The following is a 22,500-nucleotide window of genomic DNA, read 5'->3' on the forward strand; positions in this document are numbered from 1 at the left end:
TCTGTCCATCTATCTCTCTGTCCATCTCTCTATCTGTCTATCTGCCCATCTCTCTATCTGCCATCTCTCTATCTGTCTATCTGCTATCTCTCTCTCTGTCCATCTACCTCTCTATCTCTCTCTCTGTCCATCTCTCTATCTGTCCATCTGCTATCTCTCTCTCTGTCCATCTACCTCTCTATCTCTCTCTCTGTCCATCTCTCTATCTGCCATCTCTCTATCTGTCCATCTCTCTATCTGTTTATCTGCCATCTCTCTATTCACCCATCTCTTTATCTGTCTATCTGTCCATCTCTCTCTGTCCATCTCTCTATCTGCCCATCTATCTGTCTGTCTGCCCATCGCTCTATCTGTCTGTCTGCCCATTTCTTTCCCGCTCTCTTCCTGTGAAAGATGACGTCTAGGTATTTCCTGTATGATGCACACATGAAGTCTGGAAGTGTAAAGTGTGAACATTATCAGTAAAGATCACGAGGACACGTCGGAGCATGTCCCTACTGACCTTGACTCATCTCATGTTCCCATCATACACCTGGGCCGTGTACCAACCTGCAGTAGGAGATGATGACACAACCCGTCCCGGGCGGGGCTCGGTGACTGTAAGCCGATAGACAGGTACAGGAATCGTTTATTGCTCCTTTAGGGGGAATTTCGTGTAGTCAGTTCCCTAGATAGATCAGATTAGATCAGACTGTTTGTTTGTTTTTGAGCCAGGTTATGATTTGTATCATTTCAGGGTGTAAGTGAACCGGTCAAACACGTGATTTATCGCGTGTCTTCCATGGTATCTCCCTGTGTGACCGTAATCACACACCTACAGTGTAGCAATTAGTTATTTATTAAAGAACGACACGCCGTGCTTTTTTTTTTTTTTTTTTTTTTTTTTATCCAGTTATAGTTGCATTTTAACGTTGATTTTTGCCGATCATTTGGACTGTGATTTCGGATGTGCTTGTTCTTTTGAAGCCTTTCTCGCTAATCCCCGTGGATCAGCGGTTACTATAGAAACGGCATCACGGTAGAATGAGCGCATTAATATCAACCAGCCTGAAGTATCGTGAAAGCTAGCAGCCAATCAGAATGGAGAATTGGAGAGCGCTGTGGTATGAATGACGGGATTGACGATGTCCGTGTTGTGTTCTGGGAGTTTATCACTATAAGCAGCGTCCTTCACTCCGGCTGCGTCCCAATCCTGTCTGCATGCTCAGGTGACGGTAAAGTTTACTTCATCAGTGCATGATGCTCTGGTTTGTTTCAGATCGATCTTGTTTTTTTTTTTTTTAGCTCTCAGTGGCCTGGCACGTCCAGATGTTTCCCCTCGTACATTATGTTCCAGATGTTGTTGTTGGGGTTTTTTTTTTTTTTTTTTTTTTTAAATTCTGTAGGACAAACAGTTCCCAGTATCAGTCTCTTTCTCTCTCCGTCACTCATGTGTGATTATTTGGCTTTAGAACCGGCTGGTCTTCTCAAAGTTAGTCTTTATAGCATCTCTTTCTTTCTGTTTGTGTGTTTTTCCTGCTCCTGCTTTTCGGGAATGCGCTGCTTGCTTTGAAAAAGGGAAGATTTCTTAGAAACGACCGGGTATTCATTTCCTCCCAGATGCTGGAGTGCACAGCCAGCTGTTCCGAGTGACTTGTAAAGGGAAAAAAATCAGCTTATTTGATCAGACTGTGAGCGGAGGCATGCTGTGTGTGTGTGTGTATTTTTGTGGTTCTGTGGGTTCTGATGAAGCTCTGGTATGTTGCGAGTGTTTATTCTGATGATAACTCCAGTGTGAGTGGATCTGATGTAGGTTCTGGTACGTTTAGGTTCTCCAGACTGCAGGAACACACGCCACTCTGTCTCCAAACTGAGGAGAGACGCAGTCTCTCTTCTTTTCTCCTTTTCCAGATGTTTATGTAGCTCTGAAATATCTCTTCTTCGCTCCTCTCCATCTTCTTCTCTCCTCTCCATCTTCTTCTCTCCTCTTCATCATCTTCTTCTCTCCTCTTCATCATCTTCTTCTCTCCTCTCCATCTTCTTCTTCTCTCCTCTCCATCTTCTTCTCTCCTCTTCATCATCTTCTTCTCTCCATCTTCTTCTTCTCTCCTCTCCATCATCTTCTTCTCTCCATCTTCTTCTTCTCTCCTCTCCATCTTCTTCTTCTCTCCTTTCCATCTTCTTCTTCTCTCCTCTCCATCTTCTTCTTCTCTCCTCTTCATCATCTTCTTCTCTCCTCTCCATCTTCTTCTTCTCTCCTCTCCATCTTCTTCTTCTCTCCTCTCCATCTTCTTCTTCTCTCCTCTTCATCATCTTCTTCTCTCCTCTCCATCTTCTTCTTCGCTCCTCTCCATCTTCTTCTCTCCTCTCCATCTTCTTCTTCTCTCCTCTCCATCTTCTTCTCTCCTCTCCATCTTCTTCTTCTCTCCTCTTTATCTTCTTCTTCTCTCCTCTTCATCTTCTTCTTCTCTCCTCTTCATCTTCTTCTCTCCTCTTCATCTTCTTCTTCTCTCCTCTTCATCTTCTTCTTCTCTCCTCTCCTCATCTCATGTCGTTTCTTCTCTTTTCTGTATTTTTTTTTTTGCCTTTTCTTTCATTTCTTCTCCAGTTTTGTCCCCCCCCCCCCCCCCCCCCCCCAGCCTTATATAATCTGTTTAGCACGCTTCTCCACTTCATTATCTCTTTATCATTATAAAAGAAATAAATCCCTGCGATTGTTCGCATCACTTCGGGAAAGCTGAACGCGATGAACCCGAGAAGGCGCAGCGTGGAAGCTCACGTCCTTCATCATGACCTCCTTGTAGCACAGTGACCGGGTTTCTTTGCAATGGAAGAAGATGTAGCAGTTCTTCCGAGAGCGCGCAGCATGGAAGCTCATGCCCGTCAACGTGACTTCTTTCAACTGCAGCTCAATGTCCGACCTTTCTTGGATGGAGGATATGATGGATATGAGGTGTATCATCCAGGCTGATAACGCCCCAGGATTTGAATCAGATCAGGGCGTTCATCTCCGGCTTCGGTAGCGTCCGAGAAAAGATTCTTCTGCCTCGATCAGCTGGCGCGAGTAGCGCTGAACTACCTCAGTGGTATTGGGAAATGATGTGCGACCTGTGGCTCAGATGTGATGTGCTTTTTATTTCTTTCTTTCTTGATTGATTTATTTTTATACACCGGTCGTGACTATACCATACTGCAAGGATCTGATCTTTTGAATTTGACGCATCTGTGACGGACGGCGACGAGAACCACGTGTCCTCGTTCCTGCATGCGATGGGAATGCGATTGGAAAAATAGTCTCTCGGTATCAAATGATTCTGTTCCATTAAAGCAAAAGAAAATAAAAGCTTAAGCGTCGTCTTACACAATGTGCAGCTGACTGGATGCGGTTCGACGAGCTGGAATAAAGCAAACCGGAGCATGTCTTTTTGCCCAGACTATGTCTAGGCATGTGCTGGAGACTTAAGTAAAGTCAGAGGACTTAAGGTTTGCAGCCGGAGGGAAGTTCACACAGTTACGCTGGGTGTGTGTCTCCTTTCTCAGTCTCATACAGTACCCATTCCTACGGCCTGAGGATGAGCATGTGCCTGCACGCGTGTCTTCTCATACACTGTGTTCCGGTCATCTTGGAGTATGTGTGCGTGTGTCTATTTATTATGCGTCAGATACTTCATAGTGAGTGTGGGCATGTTATTTGTGTCGTGTTGTGGACCGGGATAGGAATATCTTTGAGATTTGACGTCGTAGGGACTTTTGGCTGGTCCCCATGCCTCTGTTTCAAAAGGTAAAAGAGACGAAGGTGTGCTTTTTTGGTCACCGAGGTTCGATTTAGGTGTAGCACAGCATGAATTAGCTGCATTAGTTATGATGTCAATGGAAGGTCCTTATAAGGATAGTAAGACAAAGTGTGTGTGTGTGTGTGACGGCTCATTCGTTTCAACAATCTTGATTACACATTGCACATGACTCAAGTCTGCTCAGTCCGAAAGTGCATACAGGTCGAGCAGTAAAGGATTTAACAAGGACCAGGAAATGTGAATTCATTCTCTTTAGCTAAGTGTTTTAGTTTTCTAAGGCTCTAAAGAGTTAAAATGTCTCTCTCTCTCTTTCTCTCTCTCTCTCTCTCTCTCTCTCTCTCTCTCTCTCTCTCTCTCTGTCTTAGTGAAGAGAGTTATGCGGTGATAGACTACGCTCTGAGGGATCAGATCTGGGTGGGGCCGTGCCAGCCGGAGGACCTGAACCTCTCGCCGACGCGCACCACCGCGGGCATGCTGACATCACGGCAGGTCGGAGCCAATCACCTGTTCCGCCTGAAATTCCGCAGCAACCACTCAGGAGACAAAGTGCCTATGATCCTGGGGGCGGAGCTTCTGTAAGTACCCTCCTTATATGGCGATGTTTTGGATATTTTTCTCGGAGAAATAAAGCACGTAGACGGCGCGTTCAAACGGAGCGTTCGAAACGTGATTCGAGTCGCTAGGCGACCGGCGAAACGCGGCATGGGACGCCAAGCATAAGCTGAAAAATGCCTAGCTAGCACATAGCTTTCTGTTCTCTTCAGTATGTTGTCTTGTCTTTTCCCTTTCATCCCGATCGTCGTCTTTCTGCTCACTAGTCGTTTGTCGTATCTACTCTACACTGACCCTGGGTGCTAAGCTAAAATGCCCGAAGGCTAACAGTTTAGCGAGCTAGCACGTGGCCTTCAAGGCAGTATATTTTATATATAAAACAATGACTAGCAGACTAACAAACGAAACAAAAGCATCAGGAATGTTAACATTTCTCTCAGTTCTGCCGGTTAAATCCTAAGAAAAGCCTCCGTACAACTCAAATCGCACAGTCATTACACTTAGCATTGAGCGCTAGCCAGACTTCCACAGGTCCTTCCATACTGAATCATGTAAACACACAGATCTTTTTTTTTTTTTTTTTTTTTTCCGTTCAGTCTTCAGTTCAATTTCTTTTAGCTCTACATTAAGGCCCTGAAACCTGAACCAATCAGATTGAGTTTCTACTGTCAGTCGGGAGACGCCGCGATTCACGGTTCCGCCCCCGACACCGATGGAACGAGTCGAAAGAGCCGAACGGTGTGGAATGGAGTCGAGTCGTGTGTGATCGACTAGAAGAGACTAATATGGAATAAAACTGGAAGTATGGGATAGAATGAAATGGTATACAGTATAGAATAGCTTGTTTTTAAGTATTTCTATAGTGTACAATTCTACTCACCTCTCAGTTCTGGTAGTTAGAGATGTTCGAGGATTTTTAACATTTTATTTATCTATCTATTTATTTATTTATTTATTTATCTATCTATCTATTTATTTATCTATTGGATCGCTCTACACAGAGGTTGTGTACTGTGTGTATGGGGGAGTTTGTAGATCTCTTTGGTTCTGCGAGAATGATACTCCGGTAATGTTTCCATCGTCATGTTGTGGTTATATAATACACACACACACACACACACACACACACACACACACACACACACACACACACACACACACACGAGTGTACAGTAGAGCTGTGTGTTGTGGCTGAGCTGGTTAGTTGAGATTTGTTCCCTCTGATAGGCGTCAGTGGATTTGACCCGCATTCTTACACACACACACACACATACAGAACAACAGTTTATAGATAATAAACTAACTATAACTCTATACTGTAGCGTGTGCGTGTGTGCGTGTGTGTGTGTGTGTGTGTGTGTGTGTGTGTGTGTGTTCGGGTCAGAGACAGGCTGAGACCTGAGTGTGTGGAGCCCGAAGAGCTTTCTTGGCAGTTTTCCGCAGTGCCTGATTTGTCACGGCTGTACAGTAACGGCGGAGAAATTCCTTTACCCTGATGCCATCGTAGCGACTCTTCCACTGGAGCTGCTTTCTATTTCAGCCTTTCCGATTCAATTCATTTCACATCGTTCCAGTAAAGTTCAACTGCATGCTGCAGTACAACGCCTGTACAGTAAGGCGACGCAAGTATTCGGAAACTTTTTGTTGTTGTTGTTGTTGTTCCGGTGCACATGTCCACTTCAAATGTACACGCAATGTCTTTCGACTGTGTACTTACCGAGTATTTCTTCATGAGCATAAGCGTTTTCTTTTACAGAAGTGGATAGGGTATAAAGTATTCACACACCATACAGTGACCTCGCTGCAAAGCCATCGTCGGCAACTACAGCTTAGAGATGTCTATGGTGTGATGAAATGAGCTTTTTGCAGCTCAATTTTGGCCCCAGCGATCCCTCTGATGGACTCGCCATTTCCCATCGCTTTCACGAGGTCATGCTTCGACTTGTAGCTGGTCGGTTCGGTTCTGTAAAGTCCATGGACAAAAATAAATTCTTCCAGAAACCAAGGCTACTGGAAAAGAATGGCTTCGTGACTCACCTGCGACGCGGCCAATCGTCGCACGTGAAATTGATCCCATTGGACATTAGGAGTCAGTGTCTAAGGACTACACCAGAGCCAGTAGAAAAGAAGGCGGGACGGATGTTTGGTAAATAAATAAATAAATAAATAAATAAATGGTGGCGCGGCTTATTATCACGTCGTCTCGCGTCAGACTTTTGCCTCGCAGGCGCTCGGTTTTTGGGTGGTCCTCACGTGCACTTCCATTGTTAACAGTAGGACTGGAGCGTGTAGAGTTGGAGACCCGCTGTCTCTCAGGACCACAACACCCTCAGTGAGCTCATGATGTGCCTCATTGTTTTGGGGGTTTATGGTTTCGTAGTGAGGTAAGTGTTAGCAGGGTGTTAATGGAGGAAGTCTTTTGTAATGGCCGCTCATTTCCTCCTCGGTCTGACACCTCCCTTTCCTACAAATGTAGCAGGGCCCAACTGTTCTGCACAGTATGTGTGTGGGAGATGGAAAGCCCCTGGGTTTCAGAGCTCAGGGTTATGTGTTAACCCCCTCGTGTGATGTTGTGATGTCACCTTTACTGTTTTTTCGAAGCACAGCTGACACATCTGACTTATAAAGAGACTTTATTGTGTCAAGGCAACAGCTCGATTCGTTCCCACAACCCCCCTGCTAGGCTAGATGTGCTTGTTAGGCTACGTCCCAAATCGTATACGATTGCTAAATAGTATGGTAGTATAATTCATATCTACTGGATTGTATTAACCTCGCCTTGTGCCCGATGCTCCCTGGGATAGGCTCCGGGTTCCCCGTGACCCTGAAAAGGAGTAAGCGGTTGAAGATGGATGGATGGATGGATGGATGGATGGATGGATGGCTTGTATTAGAAAATCTCCACATTACAATCTGGAGATGAAATGGATTTGGGAATAGGAATTCTATGTCATGAACGTATACACAATATCACATAATACTGAAGGAGTATTCTATCCATCCATCCATCCACTCACACACAAACTGTCCTTCCATCCATCCATCCATCCATCCATCTTCTAATCCACTAAGCTGTAAAACGTCCACTGTTCACCCGCATATTATTCATCCGTTCGTCTTCCGACGTTGATCCTAACATGCCTCCATCCACAAACTGTCCTTCCATTGACATTCCATCCATCCATCCATCTTTAGATCATCCACTAATCCATCTCACCAAGTCTGCACCCATTAATTTCTCCACCAATCCATCCCACCGTCCGTCCACCCGTCCACTCACTCTCTCACTCACTCCCCTATCCTCTCAGCCAGCCATCCCCACACCAATCCACCCACCATATATCTATCCACCCCCCCATTTATACACGCTTCTTCTCATTCCTAGATCTGTGAAATGGAATCTCACTACCAGCATTATCGGTGTATCTGGCTATCTTTCGTGAGCATGTACATGATCACAGATCTCATCTTTAGCTTCAACTGCAACACCCTTGATTCCTTTTCTTCGGTTTGCACAAATGTGGCAATGAATTCAGGGGACTTCCACGGTACACACAGAGCCCCCGTCCGCCCCCTAGGAGCAGGGACAGAACCCCATGTTCTACAGATGAGAAATGGACAGTCCAGCAAGACATTAAGCAGTAATTGTTGACTGGATGAGTCAGCGCCCACTCATGGCTGCTAATTGCTATCGTGGTCATTCCTGGCTTTGATGTGGTGCTAAATTGGACCAGAATAAGAATCATAAAACGACGACCGAGCACAGATTTGACTCCCAGTGTGTTCCTCCGATTCGTCCGGAGCCACACGGCGTCCGAGCACCCGTCTCTGATTGGGCTGGCGTCTAGCCGTGTGTCGTGACCAGGCTCTGTGTATGTGTGTACCGCCGGCTGATGACTCATCGGGGGTCGTCTCAGAGTTCAGCACTACGTTCATTCGGTTCAGCTTGCACGCTGGAATAACAAAAACAACTCGTCTGTGGAAGCGCAGGACCGTGAGCACAACCAGATGAAAGCAATCAAAAGTGAACGCTGGAAGCAGCATTATGTATGCGATTGACTCATATCCTGCACGTCCCCGTGCGCGGAGACGGAGGACAGACGGGTCTGTGTCTGGTTTCGGTTGCTTTGTTTTGCACATTTTTTGTTTTGTTTTGTTTTTTTTGTTTTTTTTATCGAGCACTGTGCTGTTTATTTATCCTGAAGAAAATAACCCCTTATAGATACACGCACCATTAAAAGGTCGTCGAGGAGAAACGACATTAGGCTGGCGCTACAGTCGTCACGGCAAGACATCAGTTAAACTTCATGGAAGAACCGACTTGGGTACAGCTCAGAGTAAACCACAGACGGCTAAGAGAAGGATATTTAGATCTATTAGAGCGTTTCCTCCAGACAGTGTGGTATGCCAAAGTACAATAACGTTCATGAGCTCATATTTGTATCACGGTTCGCCAACAAATCCTAATCCGCGACTAGCTGCGTCACGGCCGAGCGTTTGCTCCCAATCACGTAGCTCTACCTCTGAAAGTAGGCGGAGTTTCTCTGGTCGCCATCGAGTTATGACTGGGTTCGGGCCGAACTTAAAATACTCCAAAAAATCGCGACGGGACCAGGAGTTTTTGGTCGAAAATGTGTGTGAGATAAGTTATTAAACTGACCGAAAAGCTATCTGGGATTCGAGATGGCCGAATTTATACGGCTCACGGGTACGGAGTGTAAATATCAAGCCGCTTAAAAGATTTAACAAAACATTACTGCGGGAAAAGAGATATAGACGAGTATAAAATAGCTTTTAAAAAGCTTTTAATTCTGCTAGAAAATGAACTTCTGTCAGTCGCTGAAGACGTTGCGGTAGATATGTGAATCAGGATGTCTGTGCAATTGTGATGGACCAATCAGTGGTCTGCGCTGTTTCTAGCTCCACCTACATTTTCTACCTCGGCTTGCGTCGGACACGGGTTATGGAGGGAGCTGGAAATGGGTCGGTCGTTATTTTGGGAAAAAAAAAATGCTAGCTTGTTAGAATCTATTTCCTTTTCTGATGGATTTAGGGTCGGGGGTTCGGTTCGGTTCGGGTCGCTGCACTGTGGTGTGTGTGCGGAGTTTGCGTGTTCTCCCCGTGCTGCGGGGGTTTCCTCCGGGTACTCCGGTTTCCTCCCCCAGTCCAAACACATGCATGGTAGGATGATTGGCGTGTCCAAAGTGTCCGTAGTGTATGAATGGGTGTGTGAGTGTGCATGCTCCAGGTTCCCCACGACCCGGTAGGATAAGCGCTATAGAAGGTGGATGGATGGGGAAAGGGTTTCCGGGTCATTTTTTATTTATTTATTCAGTTCAATATTACACTTCGTACCCTAAATAAAATCCACTATTGCCAAGTTGGTCCGAATCCCACATTCCTTCCTCTTCGCTAGAGACGCTCACGACGTTTCAGAACATATATAAAACGTTAGCTGTGCAATAAAATGAAGTACCGCTGCGTAATGACTAGACGTGGGCTATTCTTGTATAATGGTGTTTTTTTAAAATGTTTTTATTTCCTTGTGCCATGCGTGTGTGAGAAAAGATCGTCAGTGAGGCAGGATCGGAGAACCGAGACGAGGTCAGAGCAGGGTTTAGTTCAGGACCGTCGGCGGAGTTCGGATTTCACCTCGTAACCCTACCTGCCACTCGAGACGCGTCGATAGCGTGAGCGGCTGAGACGATGTTAACTCGAACGCACGCTGCGCAAAACACCGCTCGACAAATCGCTGTGAGATTTAACGCTCTCTCTTCTCTCACCTGTGGAATTCCTGTGTAAATATACACGTCGGGCGGAGAGAGGTTCACAGGTTCAGGCTTCGTGCCAGAGGTAGTGTTTAAGTAAGGCCACTAATCTTCATCTGCATAACTGTGGGATTGGATTGGACTTTGTTTCACTCGTAAAACGCACTGGATAAAACTGTTTGCTAGATGTGAATATGATTAGATTTTCCTGAAGGATCATATGACCAAACATTTGTTTATGGCCAGAAGGTTCAGCAGAGAAAATGTTGTGTTTTTTTTTTTTTTTAAATCTCTCTCTCTCTCTCTCTAGTAATGAGCGTGCACGCTGGATCAGCGCACTGGGACACACCAACAATGAGAAGAGGAACGCGGACAGAACAAGTGAGTTTTTGTCAAACGTTTCAGGATCAGATTTCGCCGCACTCAAGCCGTTTTTTTTTTTTTTTTTCCCCGTACATTTGATACTACAACAAACCCAAACGCTTCCATTTTCATACCTACAGGTCAGGATAAGTCCCAGATTCAATACACGTGCATTTATTTATACATTTATATATTTCAGTGCACCGAATGTGGAGCGAAATGTAGGGAGTTTAATCAGTCCGATGAAGGGAATGATTTCAGAGAGCTTTTAAACACGTTTTGAGAATCAGCGCCTCCTGCTGGTCGTGTGATGCGGTGCACTCGCGCTTCACATGAACAAATGATTTCAGGTGTATGAAAGGGTTATAGAAATACTCAGACCTCTAGTGTACTCATGCTGTGTGTGTGTGTCAGATTCCACGCAGGTGGAGGTGGTCCGTACGTACACGGCTCGGCAGCCTGATGAACTCTCGCTGCAGGTGGCAGACGTCGTAATCGTCTCACAGACAGTGGATGATGGTCAGCTTTTTTTTACTACATCCTTCTTTCTCTTTCTCTTTATATATATATATATATATATATAAAATTACCATCTGATATAAATCTAAAATGAATCACTGATCAGAATGAATAAAAAGTCACCGAGGACATCGTCAGCATGATATAAATACATCCTCTGTACCTGTCGTACTGCACGTCACCACCTGACCCGTCTACCGTGCTCTGTACCCTCAGACCCTGTGTGTGATGTGCAGGATGAGCTCGGGGCTCTTTGTTTTTGATGTGGCGGGGTTGAGGGTCAGGTGACGGTCCCCGGTGATGGCACTGGTTGGCCAGCTTTCATGTTGAAAGGCCACGGAGCTAAGAATAGACCATCAAAAGCTCCCTGAATCTTTAAATACCCATTAAATATACAGCACACGCTTGAAAGCCGAATCAGAATGTTGTTGTTTTTTTCTCTAGAATGTTCTGCAGTTAAAAAAAGAGCCCCCCCCCAAATTCGACAGAAGGAACTTTCAGCACATCATCGTGTCCGACTTCACTTTTACACAAAATGAGAACATTAAATTTGGATGGATCTACGATGAAGTGACTGACTTTAAGCGCTACTGCACTGCGTATCTTTTGATATATAGACATGTACGCAGCAGTCGGTTAATAATTCCAGTTGTGGACGACTGACCTGTGATTTTGTTTCAGGTTGGTACGAGGGCGAACGATTGCGGGACGGAGAGAGAGGCTGGTTCCTCGCCGAGTGCGCTCAGCCAATCACGTGCCAGGCCACCATCGAGAAGAACATGCAGAGGATGGACCGCCTCCAGGGCCTGGAGACCAACGTGTGAGCGGGATTCTCTGCAGTTCCTCCCTAAACACACACACACACTTCGAGAGAGAACGCTGGCCTGAGGAGCAGTACGAGATGATGTTATCGATGACCGGGACTCTTCCTACGAGCGAGTAGAAACTTCTAATAACATCTCGACAGGACCGGAGACTGGTTCTTGGAAGAACATGTGGAGGAACGTTTAAGGGTTCTTTAAGCGCAGTCTAGCACAGGGGCGTCAAACATACAGCCCGAGATCTGTCCTGATCGCGCTTCTGATCTGCTGCACTGAATCGATGTAGTCGAAATGTAGAAAGGAAAAAAAAAAAAAAAAGTTCACGTTTTATTCCACTAGGGGGCAAAAGAGAGCAACAAACTCTGACAAAACGTCCTAATGATTCTTTATTCACAAGCTAAACTAATTTTGGGGCAATGAAATACTTCTTCTTATTATTATTTTCTTTATTATTTGTAAATAGTTTAGCAAACCATATTTATTTTCACTCCACTTCAATATGGCGTCTAATCCTAATGAAGTCTAAATCAGTTCCGCGTTGCAACAATACAAAATGTGGAAAAGTTCAATGGGGGTGAATACTTATGCACGGCACTGACATTCAGAAGGAACGGTTGTTGGGTGGTCACTTTTTTTTTTTTTTTTTTTTTTAATCTGTCCCCCTTCCCTGAAATGAGTTTGACGCCTCTGAGCTAGCACACGATCTCAGAGCAGCTAAAGGTCCAAGAACTGTAGAGCGAGCAGAAGATTCCAGATGTTCCTCACCCAGAAACCCTGCACTCATGACTCAAACATCATGCTCGGTGCTTCTGCAGGACAAACGACAACTTTACCTTCACCGATCTGTGTGTGTGTGTGTGTGAGATTTTTTTTATATAAAGCAAGTTGTAAATAAATAAAGAGAAAAATTAAGGGCTCAGGGAAGATTAGTCTTTTTAAAATATAAATATATATAAAATACACTCGACATATGAAAGGCTCGAGCGGTGTACTTAACCAACGGCAATTTGCATAAATCGTGTAGAAATCGCTTACATAACGGCTTTTATCTTCCTAAGGATCAAACGCTGCACTTCAGCTCTGTCTTTATAAAACTGGGAAATATGCACACTTTCATGTGTGTGTTGTTTTGTTGTTTTTTTTAAAAAAAAGGTGACGCTGGATCAGATGAATTTGTCACAAGATACGGGGGGGACCCATTAATACGAATGTAAAATGAAGGAATGCTTACGGTCTGAAACGAGACGCTCGTCCTTGCCGGGTCGAGCCGGGGCTCAGAGAGAGGACAGGCGTGTGTGGTATGAATGATGTAAATGTAAATACTGTAACGAGTCTACACAACGTATATCCCATAAAGCTTTGTGTTTGTTTCACCCGTCCTTGTGTTGTGTTGTGTTGTGTTTGCGTGACTTTGCGCTAGACCACACTGTGTTGTTCTTAACAGCAGCTTTAATCATTTATGGTAGCTGAGGGAGGGGGAGGGGGAGGGGGAGGGAGGGGTGGACGGTGCAAAGGCAAACGTAAAAATACAAATTGTGACACACAAAAAGGCAAAGAAATAATTCTAGTGAGTCTGATGAGTGGGTCAGTCCTGCTGGGAAGGTTTACCTATAAACTGCAGGTCTAAATACACGTGGACAGTGAAGATGAGGCATTCACCGGCCAGTCCTTAAAGTTAAAGGGACAATAAGCGGAATTTCTCGGAAGTCGCTCGTCGACGGTAGGCGGGGTGAACGTTTAAAGTCACGGCTTTACCCGACACTCGAGACTCCTTCCGTAACTGGTAAACTCCTTACTCATCAACATCGACCATTCCACAATACGTTTCTACGGCGCGGACGTCGTACGAGGCGTTACTATAGAAACCATACTAAAACGCGTGCATTTTTATATATATTGAAATATAAACCTGCGATTACAGCGCGGTCGCACTAGAGATCGGACGGCATCTCAACGGCACTACGGAATACGCGAGAACTTTACGGTGGGAGTATCTGCCGAGACGGATCGATCGGATTCGATCGGACTCGGTACGGGCGTCGGGTTCTAGTCCCAGTGCTGGTGGCTTTTCCTGTACGGCTCTTGCGAGGACGTCGCGGTCTCCTGCGTGGTGATGAGGTCGACGATGGCCGAGATCACGGCGCAGTCGCTCGAGGCGCGGTCGCTCCAGTCGACGGGGCGGGGCCGCTTGATTTTCTCCTCCAGCAGCAGATCCAGCTCCTTCTTCAGGTTCTGAAAGGATCGAGAAGACATCTCAAACCCTTCACTGACTAGATTCACGACGGGTCAGGAATGCGGATCGGAAATAACCAGCGGGAGAAACGTTATTTCCCTTCGACGGACGATTCTCGTTACTTTTACCGACGGCATCTGTTAAATACGAGCGTTTCATCAATAACGCCTGGACGTTACAGCCCAAGTAAGCGCCGACTGACGGAAAAGTCGAGACGGAGCGCTGAATAAAACGTGACGGACGGCGTCGTGAGCGACAAGAGTCTAAAAGTACAGGAGAAACTTCCGGTAGTGTTTTTCGGGCGCTGGCCGTAAACCCGACGTGGAAAGCAAGGCCGGCGTGTAGAAGGAGGAGTTTATCGTTGCTTGTCTCGCGTACGCGTCTGACTCCAATAGACGCGGCGCTTTCAAACCCGGGCCAAAGTCCCATTGCCGAGATGAGAGACGCGCGAGCTGGCGTGCGTGTTTCACAGCGCGGCAGGGATTTACGGTGCGCTAATGCGTCACGCATCACGCGCACGCTGTTAAATGCAGGTGTGTGTGATGTGCTGTTTGCAGGGTTAATGGCGCGTGTGACGATGATCTGAGAGAGAAATACTGAACAACACCGATACGTGCTGGTCGCTTTAACCCCGTTCCGTTTACTCTACAATTCTCCGTTCTGATTGGTTTCTAGAGCGGCGGCTCGGACAGTGTCGCAGCTACACGTCACACGTCGGTATTATATTACGCTACCGTTCCTATGGCAACAGCTATCGGGGAGCTGGAGGATGCTCCACGTTGAAGGGATTAAAAGCGCGGGAGGGTTACGTATAGAGCGGTGCTGCCGGAGGACGTGGGTATAGTAAAAGGTCGCGGTGCGTTTCTGTACAAACTCGGCTCGAGTAAACTCTCGGAGAACGCCGCCGTTAGACGGCGCGGCCGCGGCGTCCTGGTTTCCCGCAGTGCGTGTGGACCGTGCTGACCTTGACCAGGTGGGCGATGCGAGCGGGAGACTGGAAGACGATCCATTCGTCCACGGCGATGGTCTCCTGCTCTTTGTCCTTCTGGATGGAGATATCACCCCCGAAGAAGAGGAGCGAGAATGGAGACACCTCTGTGCAGTCGTACAGAAAGATCTACAACACACACAGGGAGAGAGAGAGAGAGAGAGAGAGAGAGAGAGAGAGAGAGAGAGAGATTTTTAATTGACAGGAAGAGAGACAGAGGGTGGGATGGAGAGAGTGAATGAGTGAGGTAGACAAACAGGGAGAGAGAAAAAAAGAAAGAGAAAGAGAGAAGACAGGTGGTGAAAAAGAGTGATCAAAAGAGAGAGAGGGAGAGGAAGACGAGAGTGAGGCAGAGAGAGAGAGAAAGGGAGAGGAAGACGAGGGTAAGGCAGAGAGAAAGAAAAAAGTGAGAAACAAAAAAAAAGGATTTGAGAGAGAGAGAGAGAGAGAGAGAGAGAGAGAGAGAGGAAGATGAAAGTGAGCCAGAGAGAAAAAGACAGAGTGAGAAACAAGAAAGAGAGGATGAGAGTGAGGCAGAGAGAGAGAAAAGGAGAGGAAGACAAGATTGAGGCAAAGAGAGAGAGAAAAAGAGTGAGAAACAGTAAAAAAAAGAGAGGATTTGAGTGAGGCAGAGAGAGAGAGAGAGAGAGAGAGAGAGAGAGAGAGAGAGAGAATACGGGAGAGGAAGGGAGAGGAAGACGAGAGTGAGGCAGACAGAAAAAGACAGAGTGAGACAACAAAAAAGAGAGAAAGAGGATGAGAGTGAGGCAGAGTGAGAGAGAGGAGAAAGGGAGAGGAAGACGTGAGTGAGGCAAAGAGAGAGAGCGAGACAGAGCATAAAAGAAAGCAAACCAGTGAGAGTGAGAGCAAGATCAAGAGTGTGTGAGAGAGCGAGAGAGAGAGAGAGAGAGAGAGAAGGATAAACAGACAGAGCAAGAGACAGAGGTATAGAGGACGAGAGAGGACAGAGAGAGAGAGAGAGGGGGGGGGGAGAGGGGGGGGGGGGGAGAGAGAGAGAGAGAGGGGGAGAGAGATGGGGGGGGGGGAGAGATGGGGGGGGGGGGGGAGAGTGGGGGGAGAGAGAGAGGGGGGGGGGGGAGAAATCAATTGTAATTTGAGAATGTAGTGTAGACTGCAGGAGAACTCTTTATCCTCAGTCCCGCTTTCTCATTTTCTCACACAGTTACACAGACAGATTGGACACAGAGGTGTGTGTGTGTGTGTGTGTGTGTGTGTGTGTGTGGTGTGCGCAATAAGAATGAACAGAAGGAGCTGGAGTATGTGTACGTGTGTATCTCACTATATGTGAGATAACTCTCTCTGTGTGTGTGTGTGTGTGTGTGTGTGTGTGTGTGTGTGTGTGTGTGTGTGTGTGTGTGTGTGTGTGTGTGTGTGTGTGTGTGTGAGAGAGTGAAGTGTCTGTAGGAATCATCATCCAGCAGTGCTCCACAGGGGGCGGGGGTGAAGAACACCACCACAACGTATTTTTATACCACAGCGCTGTTAAACTCTCCATTCTGATTGGTCACACGGCGTCGATTCGTTCTCCACAGCAGCAGCAGCAGCCACACATCTGGAGTTTACAGTGTACTAATGCGCTGCTTTGAATGCGTTACCGTTTCTATAGCAACAGCTTACACAGGGACTTCTATAAGGTGGCGCTCCATATAACCGTAACAGAAACCGCGTGTGATGGTTGATCTGAGACGCTTTCTGCGAGGAGACATTCGGAAGGAGTCTCCAGTGTCAGCGCGCTGTCGCGGCGGGCGGCGAAGGTTTCTGACACGGGAAAGAACAGGAGTTTGCTCGAACGTGACCCGTGGTTTCTGTCAGGCTAGTGCGACGCGGCTCTTCGCCACTCGCTCGCGTCCTCGGCGATCTCTGTAAACACTCGACGATGGTCAAGCAGAGAGAGATGACGAGTTACCCCTCCGTCAGAGCTCCACCCGCCACAGGCTGTCGTTCTCCCCGCCTCCAAATCACGCGCTCTTTCCCTCGCCTCTCACCGCCTCGTTTTTCTTCCCTGCGGTTCCCAACTCTAATATCTCCCTCCTGTGGCATCAATCAACTGTCATTTCATCCCTCGCTCTTCTGCCGTCTAAATCACTTTTTACTCGCCTGTCCCCGACTCTCCATCTCCTCCCCGTCTCTGCCATTAACCGCTCGCTCTAATTCACTCTCACTCAAGTCTCTGGGTTTCTCTCTCTCTCTCTCTCCTTCCCCCGTCTCTCTCTCTCTCTCTCTCTCAGTCTGTCTCTCAGTCTCTGTCTCTGTCTCTCTCAGTCTCTCTCTCAATGTCTTTCTCTTTCTCTCAGTCTCTGTCTCTCAGTCCCTCACTCTCTCGCTCAGTCTCTCTCTCTCTGTCTCATTCTCTCAGTCCCTCGCTCTCAGTCTGGCTGTCTCTCTGATTCTCTCAGTCCCTCTCTCTCTCTCTCTCTTAGTCCCTCTCTCCGTCTCTCTCTCAGTCCCTCTCTCTCTCTCTCTCTCTCTCTCTGTCAGTCTCTCTCTCTCTCTCCGTCAATCTCTCTCAGTCGGTCAGTCTCTCTCTCTCTCTCTCTCCGTCTGTCAGTCTCTCTCTCAGTCTGGCTGTCTCTCTGATTCTCTCAGTCCCTCTGTCAGTCTCTCTCTCAGTCCCTCTCTCTCTCTCTCTGTCTCGGTCAGTCTCTCTCTCTCTCTGTCAGTCTCTCTCTCTCTCTGTCAGTCTCTCTCTCTCAGTCCGTCAGTCTCTCTCTCTCTCTCTCTCTCTCTCTCTCTCTCTCTCTCTGTCTGTCAGTCTCTCTCTCTGTCTGTCTCTCAGTCAGTCTCTCTCTCTCTCAGTCGGTCAGTCTCTCTCTCTCGCTCTCTCCGTCTGTCAGTCTCTCTCTCAATCTGGCTGTCTCTCTGATTCTCTCAGTCCCTCTGTCAGTCCCTCTCTCTCTCTCTCTCTGTCTCTGTCAGTCTCTCTCTCTGTCAGTCTCTCTCTCTCAGTCCGTCAGTCTCTCTCTCTCTCTCTGTCTGTCAGTCTCTCTCTCTGTCTGTCTGTCTGTCTGTCTCTCTCTCAGTCTGTCTCTCAGTCAGTCTCTCTCTCTCTCTCAGTCGGTCAGTCTCTCTCTCTCTCCGTCTGTCAGTCTCTCTCTCAGTCTGGCTGTCTCTCTGATTCTCTCAGTCCCTCTGTCAGTCTCTCTCTCAGTCCCTCTCTCTCTCAGTCTGTCAGTCTCTCTCTCAGTCTGTCAGTCTCTCTCTCTCTCTCTCTGTCTGTCTGTCTCTCTCTCAGTCTGTCTCTCAGTCAGTCTCTCTCTCTCTCAGTCGGTCAGTCTCTCTCTCTCTCAGTCGGTCAGTCTCTCTCTCTCTCTCTCTCTCTCTCAGTCTGTCAGTCTCTCTCTCTCTCTCTCTCTCTCTCTCTCAGTCGGTCAGTCTCTCTCTCTCTCAGTCGGTCAGTCTCTCTCTCTCTCTCAGTCGGTCAGTCTCTCTCTCTCTCTCTCTCTCAGTCGGTCAGTCTCTCTCTCTCTCTCAGTCGGTCAGTCTCTCTCTCTCTCTCAGTCGGTCAGTCTCTCTCTCTCTCTCTCTCTCAGTCGGTCAGTCTCTCTCTCTCTCTCAGTCGGTCAGTCTCTCTCTCTCTCTCAGTCGGTCAGTCTCTCTCTCTCTCTCTCTCTCAGTCGGTCAGTCTCTCTCTCTCTCTCAGTCTGTCAGTCTCTCTCTCTCTCTCTCTCTCAGTCCTTCTCTCTCGCCCCAAGAGCAGCACTGGAGAGACGGACCTGCTGCGTTCTCTCGGCTCCATTTCTGTGTCTAAAGCTGAAACAAATCCAGAGCTGGTGACATTCTGTTCTGTTCTCTCTCCACAGCCCTAGCTGGCTGGGTGGCCTTAACATTTTTATTTATTTATTTAAAAAAAGGGGGGGGGGGGGGGGGGTGAGGCAGGTTGAGAGGACATTATTGGTTGATGTCCTCAGGCAGTAGAGAGAGACAGAGAGAGAGCGCGTGTGAGTGTGAGTGTGAGTGTGAGTGTGAGAGAGAGAGAGAGAGAGAGAGAGAGAGATTTGGGCTCTTCGATTGGAAGAGCAGCTTTGATCTGAGACGAGGCAGTGGAGAGCCAGGACTTGAAAGGCAGACAGGTTCTGAATAAAAGATGGCGCTTTTCTTGAACTGCGGCCCGCGCCGGTTTCAAACGCCCCGTCGAGGATCGTCCCGCTCGATACACTCGAACAAAACAACAAGGCTCGCCGAGGAGAGAAAAATAAACCCTTTAGCCAACGTGGATAACTTTAAATAACTATGATGTTGCATAGTGATGCCATATTTCATTTATATGATTCATAGTAAGATCACGTGCGTGCGTGCGTGCGTGCGTGCGTGCGTGTGTGTGTGTGTGTGTACTCACACTGGTGGTTCTCATCTTCAAGTGATAGATGAGCCAGGTGTAGTGGAACTGCGTCTCCTCGGAGTTGACAGATTTCGGGTGTATACACACCTTCCCGTCGGCTTTGGTGTACACCTTCGCTGGTCTGCGGAAACAAAACACACGCGCGCCGGCGTAAGCCGCGACGGGGAACCCGCCTCACGGTGAGAACCCCGGGGACGCCGGTACGATTCACATTCGCAGACAAACCTCCAGAGACGCCGAGTGGAAATTGCTGGGCTGCTCTCAGCTCGCGCGGGTTCCCATCTCGATTCGTCCCCCCCCTCCCCCCCCTTCCCCCACAGCTATTAAAGTTGCAGTTCATCATTTTTAAAAGTGTTCCGAGCTCTACGGCACTCGCGTACGTTCGAATATACCTCGGAGGGGAGAAGAAAGAAAAAAAAAAAAAACCAAACCAGTACAGGTACCGTACAGACGCGTTCATGCATACACAGACAGACAGTGGAGTCGACCCCTGCTTCAGATGATGGGGGTTTAATCTGCACTCCCGGCTAATAATAGGAGCCAGACATGTTTTGTCGAAGTCTCCTGGTCTTAAAAAAATAAAAAAAACTCCCAAATTGAGTTTGTCTCATCATTAGGAGGATATTTTCTGCTTTCCTTAGATCGCTCGCTCACTCCCCCCCCCCCCTTTATTCTTCCTTCATCAGTCTGCGTCACCTTATTAATGAAAACTCCCAGATATCGACGTATGCAAATGAGTCGCGCTAAAATAAACAAACAGATCATCAGTGCACCTACATGGGTCTCTTCTTGTGCGGGCTCGGCCGGATCTTGGCCACTTTGGGATACAAGCCGGCCACGATGACTGCCTTCAGGAGCTTCTCGTTTTCTGAGTGGATGACACAGATTGAGTTCGTTAAGAGAAACAGAATAAAGGAGGCCGCTGTCAGTGGACGCTTCTCACACGTCACCGATTGTAACTCGGGCAATTCGTCGTCCCCTCACTGACTGTATTCCTCCGGCAGCACATCACATGCTTCGTTCCTTACAGACTGATTATCAGCTCGTGAATATGGCTTACACAAAATACAGAGAGTGAAAGAAATGTGTGTGTGCGCGTGTGTGTTTTTGTGTGAAGCGCTAATGCGTCATCAGTGAAAACGGCCCATTATCGTAACATGGATACAGGAGAACATGGCAGAGAAAGTGTGTGCGCGCGCGCGTGTGTGTGTGTGCGACGACTTAATATTGCGGGAGCTCCACGGCGGCGGTAAAACAAATGAAAGGTGATCATTTGTCTTAACCATGTGCTGCTTAGCAACCATCAAAGTGCATTAATAACTAGCTGTTTAGAACGAGGCCTCAAAATCAAACCTGCTGGAAGACACACCCCTGCTCACGAGCTGAAAATGTTCCACTATATAAAATTAAATAAATAAAAAACCAAAACAAACAAACAAACTAGCAAAAAAGAAAAGCATACACCGTACTCGACTTCATGTTATTACATCACTACATGCGCTACTACTGCACCGGGTTGTGTGTGTGTTTATGTTTTCCCAGCGTGAGGCTCGGTTACCGGAGTTGATGTTGGCGCCGAGATGTTTTGGGTCTTTACTGCTCACAAATCCAGCGGCCAAGAGATGCTCCGCAAACTGTCCTTTCATATTCTGTAACATCTGTCAGAGAGAAAGAGAGAGAGAGAGAGAAAGAGAGAGAGAGAGAGAAAGAGAGAGAAAGAGAGAGAGAGAGAGAGTTAACAAGTAACAGCGTTCTAACCCAAAACATCCATCCATCCATTTCCTGTACCGCTTATCCTTCACAGGGTCATGGGGAACTCGGGACACAAGCAGGGGGACACCCGGGACGGGGTGCCAACCCATCTCAGGGCACAATCACGCACGCGCACGCACACAATGGACAATTTAGAAATGCCAATCAGCCTACAACGCATGTGTTCGGACTGTGGGAGGAGACCCCCGAAACACGGGCAGAACCTTCTAACAGGGCGGGATTTTTCCCACCGCTCGAAAGTCTTCATCACGGGGTGCTTTGTATTTCGTGGTTTCTCGGTAACAGGACAAGCCGCATTTATGGCTGCTGAAGGATAAATAACGGACTAGCGTGACATCCTAATGACTTCACTGCGACGTTAGCGGCATTGCAGATGGTCATCATGGCCAGAAGGCAGCCTGACCGCTCTAACCCTTTAATGCGAATGAAAACTATCCCATAATAATCAGACAGTGCCTGTTCTTCACAAAGAGAAGCCAGTACAAAGAGCTTGTGATGCTGAAGGTTTAGTAAATATGTAAATAGCTGATAGAGACTGGAGACTGACCTGCAGCGTGTTGGCTGACAGGAAGTTGTCCCAGCAGTATTCCCGCTCGTACCTGTAGCCCCGCCTCTTCGCTTCCTCCCAGCCCTGGCACAGAGAAAACACGATGGTCATCGATTGGCCTCTGGCGGTACACAGGAATCGATACGCATCGCAGACGAGAGGAAATCCAACGCAAGCTGCTGAAAACGTAAGTTTTACCTGGAAGGCGTTGACTACAGTCAGGTGGTCACTCTTGGTGTTTTTGGACAGGATTTTTCTTCTTTGGTCGGCGATTTTTTCCTTCCCCTGTGACACGAGAACGAGGTATTTATTCGGAATTTATTAAAATCCCCGTGAAGTGCCTTGAAATCTGCGGCGTTGATCGATGTATCGACGTGATTTACACAGAAACCGGAAGAGGTCAGGGCGGGACATACTGTGTGGCTCCTCCCTCTTTTTTTAAACTAGCCAATAGCGTTACACTTACCTCACAGCCAAGCTTAGAGTTAATAACATGGGGTTTTATAATGTTGGGGGCGGGACACTACAGATTCTAGAGAGCATTTGATTCGACAGAAAATCTGATGAAAAGCTGTAGTCCAGGAGAGAGAGAGAGAGAGAGAGAGAGAGAGAGAGAGAGAGAGAGAGAGAGCGCTCCTGGGGAAAAGTAAGGTTGCTGTTGGAGCTGGTATTAGTGAGGCCAGCAGGGGGCGCTCACCCTATGGTCTGTGTGAAGCCTAATGCCCCGCGGGGTGTAGTGACGAGGACACGATACTGTAAAAACAGCAGCGTCTTTCGGATGAGACGTTAAAGCGAGGTCCTGA

At 47.4% G+C, this 22,500-nt stretch overlaps 2 protein-coding genes across 3 annotated transcripts in view; one reads left to right on the plus strand and one right to left on the minus strand.

Annotated features, from left to right (window-relative positions):
- The window catches only part of LOC124628111 (rho guanine nucleotide exchange factor 26), a 48,160-nt gene extending 34,991 nt beyond the window's left edge, over positions 1 to 13,169 (plus strand). For both annotated transcript variants that reach the window (XM_053678171.1, XM_047155256.2), the window contains exons 12-15: positions 4,139 to 4,348; positions 10,404 to 10,474; positions 10,871 to 10,975; positions 11,657 to 13,169. In XM_053678171.1, the coding sequence (XP_053534146.1) occupies positions 4,139 to 4,348; positions 10,404 to 10,474; positions 10,871 to 10,975; positions 11,657 to 11,799 (529 nt within the window). In that variant the 3' untranslated portion in view covers positions 11,800 to 13,169. The remainder of the gene's footprint in view (positions 1 to 4,138; positions 4,349 to 10,403; positions 10,475 to 10,870; positions 10,976 to 11,656) is intronic.
- Positions 13,170 to 13,227: 58 nt separating this feature from the next.
- Positions 13,228 to 22,500, minus strand: part of dhx36 (DEAH (Asp-Glu-Ala-His) box polypeptide 36) — a 39,847-nt gene continuing 30,574 nt past the window's right edge. Inside the window, exons 19-25 of the mRNA XM_053678170.1 lie at positions 21,896 to 21,982; positions 21,698 to 21,781; positions 20,936 to 21,035; positions 20,155 to 20,245; positions 19,375 to 19,498; positions 14,994 to 15,146; positions 13,228 to 14,028 (exon numbers count right to left, since the gene is read on the minus strand). Coding sequence (XP_053534145.1) covers positions 13,843 to 14,028; positions 14,994 to 15,146; positions 19,375 to 19,498; positions 20,155 to 20,245; positions 20,936 to 21,035; positions 21,698 to 21,781; positions 21,896 to 21,982 — 825 coding nt within the window. The 3' untranslated portion in view covers positions 13,228 to 13,842. The remainder of the gene's footprint in view (positions 14,029 to 14,993; positions 15,147 to 19,374; positions 19,499 to 20,154; positions 20,246 to 20,935; positions 21,036 to 21,697; positions 21,782 to 21,895; positions 21,983 to 22,500) is intronic.

This window comes from Ictalurus punctatus, chromosome 4 (genome assembly GCF_001660625.3).
Source record: "Ictalurus punctatus breed USDA103 chromosome 4, Coco_2.0, whole genome shotgun sequence".
Lineage (NCBI taxonomy): Eukaryota > Metazoa > Chordata > Actinopteri > Siluriformes > Ictaluridae > Ictalurus > Ictalurus punctatus.